Genomic DNA, 16861 nt, shown 5'->3' on the forward strand with positions numbered 1-16861 from the left:
GCCAGTTCGGATCCCGGGCGTGCACCGACGCACCGCTTGGCAAGACATGCTGTTGCAGCGTCCCATATAAAGTGGAAGAAGATGGGCACGGATGTTAGCCCACAGCCAGTCTTCCTCAGTAAAAAGAGGAGGATTGGTAGATGTTAGCTCAAGGCCGATCTTCCTCACAAAAAAAAAAAATAAAAGTGGCAATTATCTAGAGCAGTCATATGGAAAAACCTGTGAGGAACTTTTCCTATAGATTGCTTAGCATCAAAGTTTTAATGTGTTTTTAAAATAAACCCATGGCTTATGCTGGAGAATGGTTGTTGTGAGACTTCGATGATGGAGTTCTTGACCAATAAAGATAGATGTGTTTTCTCACCTGGACCACTTGGATCCTAAAGCGATTCCCTGATGTTTATGTCTTAGGAGGGCTGTGAGTCTCCTTGTGGTTCGATTTTCCTATTTTTCTAAAATTTAAATAATTTTTGTATTCTTTGCATCATTATTGATTATGACAGTCATAGTGTAACTTAGTTTAGGAAAATGATAATGTATTCTTATTTTTTTCCATGCTAATGGATTTAATGTTTCTGTATTAGACCAATGGAAGGGATGAGACAACAGACTTCTGAGGAAAAAGAGAAGGAATGAGACATGCTAATCTAGTATGGTTATATAGAATAAGAATCATTATTTCAAACTACCTTCAAAACATACATTGAACTGCTCACCATATCTATAAGTAGCTAAGTGATGTTGTTCCTTTTTTTGAAGAAGTGGACATATGTACACACATATTTGGAGAGAATGAAAATTCAATAGTTCCTTTAGAGAACAGACTCTATATTGTCGAACCTATAATTGGGACCTTACATCCATTATCAAAGGCTAAAATGAGAGTGAAAGCAACCAGGTGAATCTTTTTAAAGGGCTGTGAGGTAAAGAGAATAAGCTAGTAAAACCAAAGTCTTTCTTAAATAGCTCAATTGTATAATAGGAAGTAGGTAGCAGTTGTTATATTTCTAAATTGGTATACATTCCACTTGCAAAGGAGTTAAATTGGATGTAGGCAAACATCTTGCCATGTCTCTAGGTAAGGAGTGATGCTGAGGCTGGATGCACATAAAAGCCAAGCAGCACTAGTGGTGTCCCAAAAGGAAATGGAAGGGTGAATCACTTTGCACAATTCTAACTGTTGAACAGTTTCTTCAGCAAAAGATAAAACTACAAAATCTGCACCAACATGAGGTTAAATTATTTCCACCAAAATTTATATTGTGAATAGATTACTTAATGTTCTTGTGTCTATGCACAATGTTTGAAACACAGATAAGTTCAATATTTTTTTTGGTATGACTTTTTTATTAGAATAATAAATTTCAATATACCCTTATACTTTTATTTTTATTTTATTTTTCCCCTTTTTCTCTTCGGCATTATATATTTCTAACTCTTAAACAGGTATAAATCACTTGAAAACAAATTTTGATCTGAGAAGCTAATTATGAAAGATTGTTTTGTCACAAGAGGACAAAACCTCATAACTTCTTCTTGCTGGAATTAACTAGAGGAGTCTCAGCTATGAGGCATAACAGCTTCAGGCTTCCTATACAACTACTCCCTCTTTTCCTTCTTTGCTGTTTTAGCAAACATCTGGAAACACAACACACAAGATTTTGTGATGACAAAGATAGCAGTTGCCACACAGGCCAGCAGGAACCCAAGCACATCCAAAGAGTGGTACTGGAACCAAGTGAGGTCATGGGAGGCTGGCCGAAGGTGTTTGGCTCCTTTGTGGCGCATGACAAACTCGATCCAGAAGACTGCTCGATCTAGAGGCTTCACTGGTTGATCATGTTGAATTCTTGATAATTTCATAGCATTCTCTTTATATCTAAAGGAGAAACGCAAAGATAGCAACATTGAAAGGAAGTTAATTTGCCTACGCATATCAATCCCATGAAAGTCTTTTGAAGTGTCATACATATGTTTCAAAATAAGTACCATAGAAGTGCAGAAGAAGTATATTTTTAATTGGGTTTTCATAAATAGTTTGGTTTTTACGCTGGAATTTTCTGATGGCAAATATTTTAAAAGTGAAGATGAAGATAAGGTGAGAAAGTTAAATCTTTTCTAGCAGGGGACATGATAGGAGCCATTTGAAGGACTATCAGCCAGAGGATGAATGCAATTTTAACATGATCCCCTTGAAGTTTTTAAAGAGGAATTCTGTCATCTTGTGTAAAATGTATCCTAACCAGTCCCTGTGCTTCTCCCCTTCTCTTCATAACTCTACTGTCTATTTTCCATACAGTAGCCAGAATGATTTTTTTCAAACACGTGTCGGATTATGACAATTTGCTGCTTAAAATTTCCGTCTGGCATCTCATCCCATGCAGAATAAATTCTAAATCATCACTTTGGCCTCCGGACCTACATGCAGAGACCCCTGGCAACCTCCTCTCCAAGCATTTTGTCCCCAGCACACTCTGTTGTAGGCACATTGGCCTCGTAGCTGTTTGTTGAAGCTGCCAAATGTGTCCCCACTTCAGCACTTTTGCACTTCCCATCCCCTCTGTCCCTGTCCTGGAGCGCCATTACCTGTGACACCCCAAGGCTTCATTCTATCCCCTGATGGAGGCTTTGGCTTCAGAGTCACTTCGCAGAGAGGCATTTCCTGACCATACTAGTAGTACTCTTAGGAATTGATTCTATATTTTAATTTTTTTTTCTATTTGATTTCTAGATTTTTAAATACAATACATTTTTTAAAAAATATTTTTTATTTAAGTATAAATATATAAGAAAAATGCACATATCCTAAATGAACCGCTCAAAATCATTCAGGTAGAAAATTGTCATGAAGTGAATATACCAATGTATCTGCTACCTACATATTGATATAGGATCCCACAAGCTACTAGAAGCTCTCCATTTCCCTGGACCTTTTAGCCACTAATCCCTTCTACAAATTAACTGCTATCATTACGTTTAACATCATAGATTAGTTTTTCTGGTTCATATATTGGAATCATATACTAATACTCATTAATTTTTCCCCTTTCTGTAGCAATTGTTGGTGAACTCCGTTGCTGTAGAGTATGCAATGTAAGAGAATACCACAGATTATCTCTTCATAGTGATCAATGGGCATGTGGATTGTTATTAATATTTTGGCCTTTGATACTAATGCTAATGTAAATATTCTTCTAAATGTCTTTTTGTTTACATATTTATACATTTCTCTTGCATAATACCTAGAAGAGAATTCCTGAGAAGACAGTGCATGTATGATTATGATTTCTTTGTTGACTGAATTATTTAGAGATGTATTGCTTAATTTTCCAAATTTAGAGGGTTTTTTAAAATTTTTTTTTGATAATTTCTCACTTAATTCTTGTCTGGTCAGATAATATGCTCATTATAATTTGAAAATTTTCAAATACTAAGTCTTAGTTTTACCCCAGCAAGCATGGTCAATTTCATTCACTATTCTAGATGCTGTTGAAAAATGTGTTTTCATCATCATTATACATATATTATGTATATATATATATATATACAAATCTTTCATGTACTTATTTATTTTGTCATATTTTTCTGTATTATAGAAAAAGGTCTTTAAAAACATCCTATTATGACCATAGATTTGAATGTTTCATTTTCTCTCTTTTTCTACTTTTACTTTGTTTATTTAGAGAATTTATTAGTAGGTGTTACAAATTAATAATTTGTATTGTTGTAAAAGACTAACTTATTTATCATTATAAATTATTTATCTTTTATTTTAGTAATGTTTCTGGTCTACTGTGTCTGATATTAGTACAGCTACATACATCTTTCTAGGGTTACGGTTGAAATAAATATTTTCCTACATATGTATTTACAATCTTCTTATACTCTTCCATTTAAGGGTATCTTATAAATAGCATAGATAGTTTTTAAATCCATTCTGACAGTCTTTGTCTTTAAATGAGTTAGTCTGTTTAGATACTGTAAGTATTGACATCTTTATGTATATTCACACGAAATCATATATAGCAATATTCATAATAGCTAAACATGGAACAATCAAAATATCTATGAACTGATAAATGACTAAATAAAATGTGCTATGTCTTTATCACAAAATAATATTTAGCAATAGAAAAAAAGCCACAACAAGAAAAAAGTCAAAACATCATCCTGTGTGAAAGAAGCCAGTTGCCAAAGACCATATATTGTATGATTCCGTGTATAAAAAATGTCCAGAAGGGCTAATCTATAGAGACAGAAAGTTGATTAATAGTTGCTTGGCCAGGGTGGACCCCGTGGCTTAGCGGTTAAGTGCGTGTGCTCTGCTACTGGCAGCCTGGGCCCGGAGACAAGGCATGCGCTGACACACCGCTTGTCCAGCATGCTGAGGAGGCATCCCACGTACAGCAACTGGTAGGCATACAACTACTACTGGGGCTTTGGGGAGAAAAAAGGAAAAAAAAAAGGAGGAGGATTGGCCATAGACGTTAGCTCAGGGCCGGTCTTCCTCAGCAAAAAGAGAATTGGCATGGATGTTAGATCAGGGCTGATCTTCTTCACACACACACACACAAAAATAGTTGCTTAGCCCGGGATGAATGGGAAGTGACTTCTAAGGCATGTTAGCTTTCTTTTGGTGGTGACAAAAATGTCCTAAATTTATATTATTTTGATCATTTCATAGCTCTGTAAACATACTACATATATTTGAATTTATAACTTTAAAGTAAATAAATTTTATCTCATTATAAATCTGCTAAAATAATGAGAATAAAATCAATTTTTCATGTAGAATGATTTATAGATTCAGAGATGTTAGGTACTGACTTGCAAGAATTTATATTTCTACTAGTTCATCATTATTTTCTTCTCTGGTTCTATTATACTTTTAAAAATGTGTCCTTCTTACAATTACCTATGAAACTTTATATTATTTGAGGAGAAAATTGTTGCACCAGTTGGTTACCCATTAAATCTATGAGGTTAAAATACAGCATTGAAAAAAAATGTCTGGGTGAAAATAAAAGTGTATTTAAGAATGGTTAAATCATGTCAGTAGTTTCATAATTAGCCTCATAAAAATGGAATTAACTCATATTTGCCACTGGCAAAAGAACCTATCTGTAAATAGCACATACTAAAAAAATTGTGATACTCACGATGGGTCATTAATGACGGTCTTCATTGCATTGAGCAAATCTGTACTTGACATCGTGTGGAAGTCCAGTTTAACAGCTGCTCCCTTGATCTTCATGCGAGCAATATTGTCAGGTTGATCCGAAAACAAAGGAATGCCTACCATAGGGATCCCGTGGTAGATGGCTTCATAGATGCCATTGGCTCCACCGTGAGTTATGAAGGCTTTGGTTTTCAGATGACCTAGGATTGGGTGAATTTCAGCAACTTATTAAGTATAAGTCTTAGAATAAAATGAGAGTAAGGCAATATAAGACACTGAAAGAGGCATTGCATTCTAGATAACAGATTACTATACACATGAGACTACATTGAAATATCTTTCAGAACTCAAAGGAATAAGCACCTAAATCTGCTCTAGATGTAAGTGAAGGCTACATAGAAGATTGATGTATGATGTGAGACTTGAAAAATGAATAAAAGATTGCCATGTGGACAATACTGAAAGACATCATGCTAGATTATAAATGAATGTGTAGGAAAAACAGGGGGAGGGCATACGTTAGAATATATTCTCTTAATGACATAGTGAAGTCACTGAATCTGCCAGTAGCGTTTCAAGGCAGCAGGAAGTTGAGGGTGGTGGTGCAGGAATCAGAGGAAGGAAAAGTTACACTTATCCTTTCCCCCAGGACTGGGAAATAAATATAAGAAAGTTAACTTTTATTTTTCAGATTTCCAATAATAAACGTTCAATAAATTTGTTTCTTCATGAAATATTACCATCTGGTTGGAGTTTCTCTCATTTCAGTGTTTGTTTCCCAGAGTCTTACCAAGAAGGTCATTCTGTGGGATCCACTTATAGAGCCGAGTATTTGGCCCTAAGGTTTCTGGCTTCTTGCCATCAAATCTCCATATCACCTGTTAAAATAAAGAAAATACCTCATCCCTGAGTCAAACTTAAGATACAGCACGTTAGAATCTAAATAGACTAAGAGGCATCTAGTTAAACCCATTCAGTATGACAGCTGAGGAATTGAGGACAAGAGATGCTAAGTAACGAGAACTACTGAAACACTGATGTAATATGAATACTCATGTTTCATGTACTTATTTTATATTCAATCAAGTGTGGATGCAATCATGATATTTCACACTTGGATTAGACAAATGACATTTTCAGTGACCAATTCAGGTGTGTAAAATATTTTTAGGTAGTCATTATAATTCTAGTGCAAAAAAATTGCAAATTACTAATGATATAGTAATTTATTTAGCTATTTATTATACTAGCTCTCAGCTTCCAAATTTAACATTAGCCTGCTTATTTCTTTTTGAGTGTTGGGAGAAGCAGCTTCCTTATATGAGCTTGTTCCATAGGTTATTTTATTAGAGTTTTACATCTTTTGATTTACAGAAAGGGAAATGTATGCAATCAGCTATTTGTGAGAACAAAATAATTCTGATTATAAATAATTTATAATTAATTATAAATAATTTCTTCTTGGTATGTTTAGCTTTTTGTAAATTACTAATTATTAATCATTACTTCCATGAAAAATTTCATGTAGAAATTTTTTTACATGAATCCACAGTATTATCACTATTGCTAGGTTTGACAATCCTTTAAATGTTGAAAAGAAGAGCCTCTGGGTATTTCATAAATAACAGCAAAGCTGTCAAAAAAAATTGAATATCATGATGATGCTAAATTTTATTCAACTGACTGTTAACCCTTTAGGGATGCACTCAAACATTGACACCATTGATTAATATGGTTTCTTATAGCCAAGCCGTTTCCAAGTCCAGTACAAAAATTAGGTACAGGTTTTGGAATTCCCAGGCAATCCTCATAAGCTAGACTCTAATTTACCAGAGTTAACATCTAATTTCAATGTGAGTCTTAAGGTAACTGTAGTTCTCAGCAAAGTAGCATAAATAATAAGCAGGAAGCTATATAAGTTAGGAGACTAAAAACTAGTCCAAAAATACCCGGAGACTCCAGGTATGTTCCATATATTGGAAATAATTTACTACCATATTTTATGGAGAAGGGGCATCTGAAACTTTCCCATGCTAGCCTTGCTTCTAGTTGACTCCTTTTTATATTCTCTTCTCCATCTTCAATCAGGAGGAGTTATTTTTCAGATGGATTATAAGCAGAGTCTTTGCAGGGCCACATTTTATAAAAGACCTTAAGGGCTGACCCACCTCCACCCTTTCACTTATGTTTTCCTGTTTCAGACTTTAGCAGGGCCTAGACCACAAGAGCAGTTCTTTCTTTCTTTTTTTAGGGTAGGTATTTCTCTCTCTCTAAATCACAGTGGCTGGATAGGTACGTGGATGCAGCTTGGTGAGCCTTGGCCATCCTTTCTCTGTATAGCACCCTGAAAAGCACATTGAACAGACCTATTCTGAAATTGAGGGGAAGTAAAAGAGGCCTGGATTACCAGGCAAGCCTAAACTGCAGGATGCCTTTCAGACTGTTATCTTTTCTTGCTTAATATTATTGTTAAAATTTAACTCCTTTCTGAGAACATTGGTAGCAAGTACAGTGCTCTCAGGAATCATGTAAGGGAAAGGAGCAAATGACAGAGCAGAATCTGACGATATCCGTATGTGCCCGCAATATCATTATAATACCACACTTCATGCTGTACCTCTTAAACATGTTTATTTCTGATCTCAATGTTAATGCCAAAGTTATTGTCAATCTAAACACCCTCTGCACTGTTGGCAACTGCCATATAATATATACTTTGATTTTTATACTGTATCTGAGATAAATTGGACCTATCATAATACAGTGTAGTTTACGTTTCATGAACGAAATTTCTAATCAGACCCTTTTCAAAATTTGAAAGATGCATTAAATAGTGGCCACCATAAGATACTTCATCTAACCTTTTGTGGAATCTGGGCAAGGGCTGATGCAATCACATTGGCTCTATCTTCTGTCATATTATTGACCATTGACCCCAGAGTAAACACCACAATACCGTTTTCTCCAGAGCTCTGGGCAAACTCCTCCATTTCCTGTGAAGAAATAATTTGTTCCATCACAAAAGAACAGCAGCATAGCAAATACTATTGTGGGGATTGCTACAAATAACTCAGGAGAGAAAAATCATCTATTATCAGGAACTACTAGACTAGTGCCTGTTTATTTTTAATTGTGGTAAAATATACATAACATAAAATTTATCATCTTAACCATTCCTAAGTGTACAATTCAGTAGTATATACATTCTCATTGTTCTACAACCAATCTCCAGAACTTTTCATCTTGCAAATTGAAACTATACCCATTATACAATAATTCCCTGACAACTGTCATTCTACTTTCCCTTTCTATGAATTTGACCAGTCTAGATAAGTTACTCAAGTGAATCATACAGTATTGTTTGTTTCATGAGTGGCCCATTTCACTTAGCATACCATCTTTAAGTTTTAGCCATGCTGTAGCGTGTTTTAGAATTTCCTTCCATTTTAAGGTTGAGTAATATTTCATTGTGTGTAAATACCACATTTTTTTAAATTAATTCATCCGTCAATTGACACTTGGATTTCTTCTACATTTGACTCTTGTGAATAGTGCTGTTATGAAGACGAATATGCATATATGTCATCGGGATCCTAATGTCAATTGTTTCGGATAAATACCCAGAAGTGGAATTGCTGGACCTTCTGGTACTTCTATTTTTAATTTTTTGAGGAACTTCCATTCTGTTTTCCTCAGTGGCTGTTTATAATAGATCTAATCCCTCATTTCCTTTGGAATGATACAATTGATATGAGATTGATTTCCTTTATTTTGTATATTTGTGCAGACGTGCTTGTGTGTGTGTCTGTGTGCATGAGCAAGAAGCGAAATAGAAACAACGACTGGGTTAATGAAGAAATCAAAGAAGAAATCAAAAAATACCTGGAGACAAATGAAAATGAAAATACTTCATGCCAGAATTTATGGGATACAGCAAAAGCGGTCCTAAGAGGGAAGTTTATAGCGATACAGGCCTATCTCAACTAACAAGAAAAATCTCAAATAAACAATCTAACAATGCACCTAAAGGAACTGGAAAAAGAAGAACAAACAAAGCCCAAATTCAGTAGAAGAAGGGAAATAATAAAAATCAGGGCAGAAATAAATGAAATAGAGACCAAAAGAACAATAGAAAAAATTAATAAAACCAAGAGCTGGTTCTTTGAAAAGATCAACAAAATTGACAAACCTTTAGCTAGACTCACCAAGAAAAAAAGAGAGAAGGCACAAATAAGTAAAATCAGAAATGAAAGAGGAGAGGTTACAACAGGCACCTCAGAAATACAAAAGATTATAAGACAATACTATGAAAAGCTATATGCGAACCAATTCGACAATCTGGAAGAAATGGATAAATTCTTAGAATCATACAACCTTCCAAAACTTGGTCAAGAAGAAGTAGAGAATTTGAATAGATCAATCACCAGTAAAGAGATCGAAACAGTAATCACAAACCTCCCCAAAAATAAAAGTCCAGGACTAGACGGCTTCCCTGCTGAATTCCACCAAACATTCAAAGTAGACTTAATACCTATCCTTCTCAAACTCTTCCAAAAATTTGAGGAGGGGGGGAAGCTCCCTAACTCATTCTACGAAGCTGACATTACCCTGATACCAAAACCAGGCAAGGACAACACAAAAAAAGAAAATTACAGTCCATTATCACTGATGAACATCGATGGAAAAATCCTCAACAAAATACTAGCAAATCGCATACACAATACGTTAAAAAGATTATACATGATCAAGTGGGATTTATTCCAGGTATGCAGGAATGGTTTAACATTCACAAATCAATCAATGTGATACACCACACTAATAAAGTGAAGAATAAAAATCACATGATCATCTCAATAGATGCAGAGAAAGCATTTGACAAGATACAACATCCATTTATGATAAAAACTCTGAATAAAATGGGTATAGAAGGAAAGTACCTCAACGTAATTAAGGCCATATATGAGAAACCCACAGCTGATATCATCCTCAATGGTGAAAACTGAAAGCTATCCCTCTAAGAACAGGAACCAGACAAGGATGCCCACTGTCACCACTCCTATTTAACATAGTATTGGAAGTACTAGCCAGAGCAATCAGGCAAGAGAAAGAAATAAAAGAGATCCAAATTGGAAAGGAAGAAGTGAAACTGTCACTATTTGCAGATGACATGATTTTATATATAGAAAACCCTAAAGAATCCACCAGAAAACTTTTAAAAGTAATAAACGAATATGGTAAAGTTGCAGGATACAAAATCAACATACAAAAATCAGTTGCATTTCTGTACACTAACAACGAAGGAACAGAAATAGACATTAAGAATACCATCCCATTTACAATCGCAACAAAAAGAATAAAATACCTAGGAATAAACTTAACCAAAGAGGTGAAAGATCTATACACTGAAAACTATAAAACATTTCTGAAAGAAATTGAAGAAGACACAAAGAAATGGAAAGATATTCCATGCTCCTGGTTTGGAAGAATTAATATAGTTAAGATGTCTATACTTCCTAAAGCCATCTATAGATTCAATGCAATCCCTATCAAAGTTCCAACAACATTTTTCACAGAAATAGAACAAAGAATCCTAAAATTTATATGGAACAACAAAAGACCCCGAATAGCTAAAGGAATCCTGAGAAAAAAGAACAAAGGTGGAGGTATCACACTCCCTGATTTCAAAATATACTACAAAGCTATAGTAACCAAACAGCATGGTACTGGCACAAAAACAGACACACAGATCAATGGAATAGAATCGAAAGCCCAGAAATAAACCCACACATCTATGGAGAGCTAATCTTTGACAAAGGAGCCAAGAACATACAATGGGGAAAAGAAAGTCTCTTCAACAAACGGTGTTGGGAAAACTGGATAGCCACATGCAAAAAAATGAAAGTAGACCCTTACCTTACACCATACAGAAAAATCAACTCCCAATGGATTAAAGACTTGAATGTAAGACCTGAAACTATGAAACTTCTAGAAGAAAACATAGGCAGTACGCTCTTTGACATTGGCTTTAGCAACATATTTTCAAGCACCATGTCTGTCCGGGCAAGAGAAACAATAGAAAAAATAAACAAATGGGACTACATCAAACTAAAAAGCTTCTGCACAGCAAAGGAAACCGTCAACCGAACGAAAAGACAACCTAACAATTGGGAGAAGATATTTGCAAACCATACATCTGATAAGGGCTTAATCTCCAAAATATATGAAGAACTCATGCATCTCAACAACCAAAAAACTAACAACCCAATTAAAAAATGGGCAAAAGACCTGAACAGACATTTCTCCAAAGATATACAGATGGCCAACAGACACATGAAAAGATATTCAAAATCACTAACTATCAGGGAAATGCAAATCAAAACAACAATGAGATATCACCTCACGCCCGTCAGAATGGCTATAATTAACAAGACAGGAAACAGCATGTGTTGGAGAGGATGTGGAGAGAAGGGAACTCTCATACACTGCTGGTGGGATTGCAAACTGGTGCAGCCACTATGGAAAACAGTATGGAGATTCCTCAAAAAATCAAGGATAGAACTACCATATGATCCAGCTATTCCACTGTTGGGTATTTAGCCAAAGAACTTGAAAATACCAATTTGTAAAGGTACATGCACCCCTGTGTTCATTGCAGCGTTATTCACAATAGCCAAGACTTGGAAGCAACCTAAGTGCTCATCAAGGGATGAATGGTTAAAGAAGCTGTGGTATATATACACAATGGAATACTACTCAGCCATAAGAAACGATGAAATCCAGCCATTTGTGACAACATGGATGGACATTGAGGGTATAATGCAAAGTGAAATAAGTCAGAGGGAGAAGGTCAAATACCGTATGATTTCCTTCATTAAGTAGTAGATAATAACAACAATAAACAAACACATAGGGAAAGAGATTGGATTGGTGGTTACCAGAGGGGAAGGGAGGAGGGAGGAGGGTGAAAGGGATAATTCGGTAATGTGTGTGGTGATGGGTTGTAATTAGTATTTTGGTGGTGATCATGATGTAATCTATGCAGAAATAGAAGTAAAATGATGTACACCTGAAATTTTTACAATGTTATAAACCAATGTTACTCCAATAAACAAAAAATTAAAAAAAAAAAAAGAAGCGAAATAGAGCCAGTACATAGTAGTGTAGAGGAAATACTCTTAGAAAGTATTATACCTAGACTCTGAATTTACACTGTTATTAGTTACTAATGTAGATCCTTAGAAGGAGACCACAGAGCAGAATCTTGACTCACCTTTGATTCTTTATCATTGTAACTCTACTAAATCACTTGTGTTTTTTCCGTTCAAATTTTCTGGAGAATTATTTTAGTTTACTCATTAGTATTGTGTTTCTCTGGCTATGAGTACTAAGAAATAGTTTGTTATGATTGGGATGACTTCACATCTTTTTTCTCTCAGCACTATAATAATTTATAATAATTTTCCATATGTCCCAAGCTCCCTGCAAATCACTCTTTAAATGCTGGAGAATTGCTGTCATTCCTGAGTCTGGTATTACTGTTTGCAGTTTCCATGAAATAGCCCTAAGATTCCTATCTATAATCCAGAAATATACATATATATTATTTGTTTGAGTGACCATATTTCTGGTTGTTTTACGTATGATAACTTTTGCCCTGAATCATATTATAAAATGGATGTCCTAGCAGAATGTGCTATGTGTAACTGGCTGTGAAGAGCCGTCATCATCACCTGACTGAGTTCCCCAGGGAGCAGCTGCCCCACGCTGGGAGTGGTAGAGCAGGACTTTCTACAGCAGAGATCTGGTCACCCTCCCGCCTGGAATTGTTTCAGAATTATTCTGACTTGTTGTCCCATATTCTTGCCAATTTAAAATCAATTTATTACGTTCTGTACTGGAATATTTCCTTATTGCTCAGTGTAGACTCTTATCAAAGAAAAAAAAAAAAACCAAAAAAACAAAAAAGAAAAACAAAATAAAAGAGCCAAAAGTTTCCTGGATATCTCCTTGAAACTCCCTACACATCCTTTGTGTTTTCACTCCTTCTGTTTTAATTTCATTATTTGTTCTTTTCTCTGTGGAAAATAATGATGTAACTCTCCCAATATAAAGAGTATACTTTCTGATCCTAATCATTGTTGTTCAATGATCCTCGCTGGATGTTCTCTAGTCTTGTGGTACTTCCTTATTATTATACTTTTCACACAGTTTTAATTGCATGCTTATGTTCCATCTTTCTAAGTAGAATGTTAGGTGTTGGGGGTGTTATATTGTGTCTACACCGCCTCTCTGTGTATCCAGCACTTATCTGTGGACTATGCTAGTCACTTTAAGAATATTCTTTAAATGAGTGACTGATAATTTCTTATGTGTTGAATAATGAGGTGTTTATTTAACTGACCCTATTCCCAAAGTCTTCCAAGTATAATGCTTTGTTCTGTAATGACAATGAAATTCAAATTCTTTTAGTGCTACTGGAATATATGAGTTTCTAATTGGCAGGTCACTTTACTCAGCTTCCCATATCTCTCTCACTGTAATAAAACATTCTAAATGAAGAACACAGAATCATTTCTATTGGAAATGCAAAGTAAACAAGCCAAACAAACAGGAACAGGTCACCTTAGGCAGGGGTTTGGCAGGTTTGCAGTGATATCCTCCAATATATTTGAAATGTGGTAACAATGGGCGAGGAAATTCAAAATCCCAATAGTTTCGAATGAGCCACATTTCAGCTTTCCTCATTAACTCAGATAATGTAGTGGGTCTTCCTGAAGAGAAAAAAGCAAAGAAACGTAGAGGAAATGAGAGTATTGTAAAGTGAAAATACCAGGTAATTTTCTGAAGGGAGCTTGGAAAGACACCAAAGCTGTTTAAAAGTATCTGTGGTTTCATGATACAAATATGTGTGTGTATATATATAATATACATTTTATATATGTTATTTATATATAAATGAGAAAGTGTAAGAGACTTTCATCTCTAACATCATATCAGTGCATTCACAATCATAAACAATTTTTAAAACTAAGCCACTAAAGAATTAAATATGCATTTGTTTACTCTGTAAAGCTGCAACAGTAATTGATGCAAATGTAAACGATTTTAACTGCTCAATCAATCAACTCTACCATATCCATGGAAACACCTCTCCCTATAGTACTCAGTCAAGTTTCTGCAATTTAGCAAGCTATTCCTTTGATCCTATATTTTCCAGGTAAACTGTAAGTTTTTGGAAAGTATGGCTACTCTTGCATTTGTTTCATCTTAGGAGCATAATAATATTTGCATATTGAATAAATGTTTTTGCAAAAACAGCTAGAAATTATTAATAAATATTGGAAATAGATGTGCTCACCCTTAAATTTGGCTCGTTTTATCTTTAATAGAGAGACATTGTTTTTAAAAAATGTAGACTAGTAACTTGTATGTCCACCTCTTGACAATATTTTGGGCCTTTAAAACAGATGATTTGTAAGTCCCTTGTGAAGGAAAACGTGATCATTAGAAACGCAAATTATAGTTTCATGTGTCTGAGAGAGAGCCATTATATCTTTCATTTGTGAAGGAATCTTTCAGGTAATATGGCAAAATAGTTAATTTTTTAAAAGAATCTAAACCAAACAAGGAGAAGCAATTTCCTCAAGGCTCCCTAAACTGTTGTATTGGAAATACATAACTCATCAATCTATGTGTCTTCTTTGATCAAGATATTTAGTGAAATCTCTAATGACTTTTATTGAAAACGGAAAAAAATGATACTAAAATTGATGTGTAGGCTGAATAGGCAGAGCACAGAGGATTTTTAGGGTAGTGAAACTACGCTGTATCATATTGTAATGGTGGACATATGACAACATAACTGTTCAAATTCATAGAATGTACAACACCAAGAGAACCTTAATATAAAATATGGACTTTGGATGATAATGGTGTGTCAATATAGTTTCATCAATTGTAACAAATATAGTTCTCTGGTGGTGGATGTTGATAATAAGGGAAACAAGGTGTGAATGGGGTCAGGGTGTATATGGAAAATCTCTACTCAATATTGTTGTGAACCTAAAACTCCTCTATGCAAGAAAGCCTATTACAAACAGACAAATAAACAAGAGTGGATATGTGGTTACTCAACGAACTCTTAGTTCTTTAATTTTTAGTCTATGATTTCCTGGAGTGTCCTGTACTATGATGGGGCCCAGGGTTCTAACTGACCCTATAGTTTAAGCGTTTCCATAATATTTGTGAGTTTGAGAGATCATTTTGTATTTTTATCTAAACGTTTTACTTATGAAAGACAAATCCCTCTGACTTTATACAAACTCACCTTCCAAGGCACTAGAAAAGTTAGGATTTCAAGCTACCCACTAAAAAACATGACTTACCTAGTACTTCGGTGTAAAACTGATCCCACCTCTTCTCATTAAATATTTGGAACCAAAAGTCACAATAAAGCACATATATCATATTTTTTACCCTCTCCATGAATGTCATTTGATCACTTAATTCTGACATAACAACAGGTACATAGGATGGAGGGAATGGGAGTCCTCCACTGTACTTTTCAATGTTATGGCCTGGAGTGAAGCGGAGACTGTACACTAAAGGTGTTTTCAGTATCTCAGCCAGGAGCTCACCACAGGGTCCAATGGGGTCTGAGAGAATGAGATCAAACCTTGATTCCTGTAGTTTTGTTATAAGTTTCTTGTTCAAAACTGCATCTTTACAGAGCTTTTGAATATAATCAGAATATTCCCAGAAGAGTTCTTGCACTACCGGAAAATATGTCCACACTATATGTTTTGGCGTATGATAGATCCATTTGTTGATCACTTTTCGGATCAAAACCTCAAAATCATGTTTTGATAAAGATGTAGGGTAAATCTCAAATTTAATAGCAGATGGTTTGTTGGGATCAACAAGAATGGAAGCTGAAGATGTCAGAACACTCACTTCATGACCTCTCTGGACAAGTTCTTCCAGGATTGTCTTCATACTTATCCAATGGCTATATTCTGTGGGCCACACCAGCACCTTTCTGCCACTTCCAGGGCTAAAGTAACAACCCAGCTGTAGCAGCAGCAGGACTGAAATCCATTTCATAGACATCTTGGTGAATGCTCTGCTTCTTTTCAAATTGCTGATCCTTTCTACTGCTGCTTATGCTTATACTCAAGGAGAAATCATCAGGAAGTTAAAATATAACTGCCACACCTCAATGTAAATATATTATATGACCAGTCAGAGAATTTGGTTAGCAAGTGGAATAAACGAAAAGTAGATGACCACATTTATGTACAAATGTGTTTAATGTCTGTTTCAAGATTAATAGTGCTATCATCCCGTAAGAGGTGAAGCCATTGTATGTGTAAGTCATCTGTTATTTGGAAGAGTGTCAAGAACAGTGACAAGTTAGAGGCAACTGTGTCTGCAGTCTTCTTGAACTTTAAAGTGTACAATTCAATAGTTCATAGCATAGTCACAGAATTGTGCAACCACCACAACAATCAGTTTAAGAGAATTGTCATCACCTATGAAGAAATTTTACCCTTTAGATGGAACTCCCTGATCTCTGCCTCCCCAAGCCCCATCCAACCATTAATCTAGTTTCTGTCTTTAGATTTGCCTAGTGTGAGCATTTTCTGGAAATGGAATCATGCAATATATGATCTTCTGTGACTG

General features: G+C 35.2%; 1 protein-coding gene across 5 annotated transcripts; it reads right to left on the minus strand.

Annotated features, from left to right (window-relative positions):
- Positions 1 to 1599: 1599 nt before the first annotated feature.
- Positions 1600 to 16306, minus strand: LOC101405114 (UDP-glucuronosyltransferase 2B31-like). 5 transcript variants are annotated; one of them, XM_004419127.3, is made up of 6 exons: positions 15565 to 16306; positions 13802 to 13950; positions 8041 to 8172; positions 5970 to 6057; positions 5160 to 5379; positions 1600 to 1879 (listed from the first exon to the last, which is right to left on the minus strand). In XM_004419127.3, the coding sequence occupies exons 1-6, from the start codon at positions 16286 to 16288 to the stop codon at positions 1600 to 1602; spliced, it is 1593 nt and encodes a 530-aa protein (XP_004419184.2). In that variant the 5' UTR covers positions 16289 to 16306. The 5 variants fall into 5 exon arrangements, with proteins under 5 accessions (XP_004419184.2, XP_087290839.1, XP_087290841.1 ...); XM_087434713.1 differs by having other exon boundaries at positions 15817 to 16288; XM_087434715.1 differs by having other exon boundaries at positions 13802 to 13946; positions 15561 to 16285.
- Between the last annotated feature and the right edge of the window lie 555 nt (positions 16307 to 16861).

Source organism: Ceratotherium simum, chromosome 8, assembly GCF_057802395.1.
Source record: "Ceratotherium simum simum isolate JZ-2026a chromosome 8, ASM5780239v1, whole genome shotgun sequence".
NCBI classification, from domain to species: domain Eukaryota; kingdom Metazoa; phylum Chordata; class Mammalia; order Perissodactyla; family Rhinocerotidae; genus Ceratotherium; species Ceratotherium simum.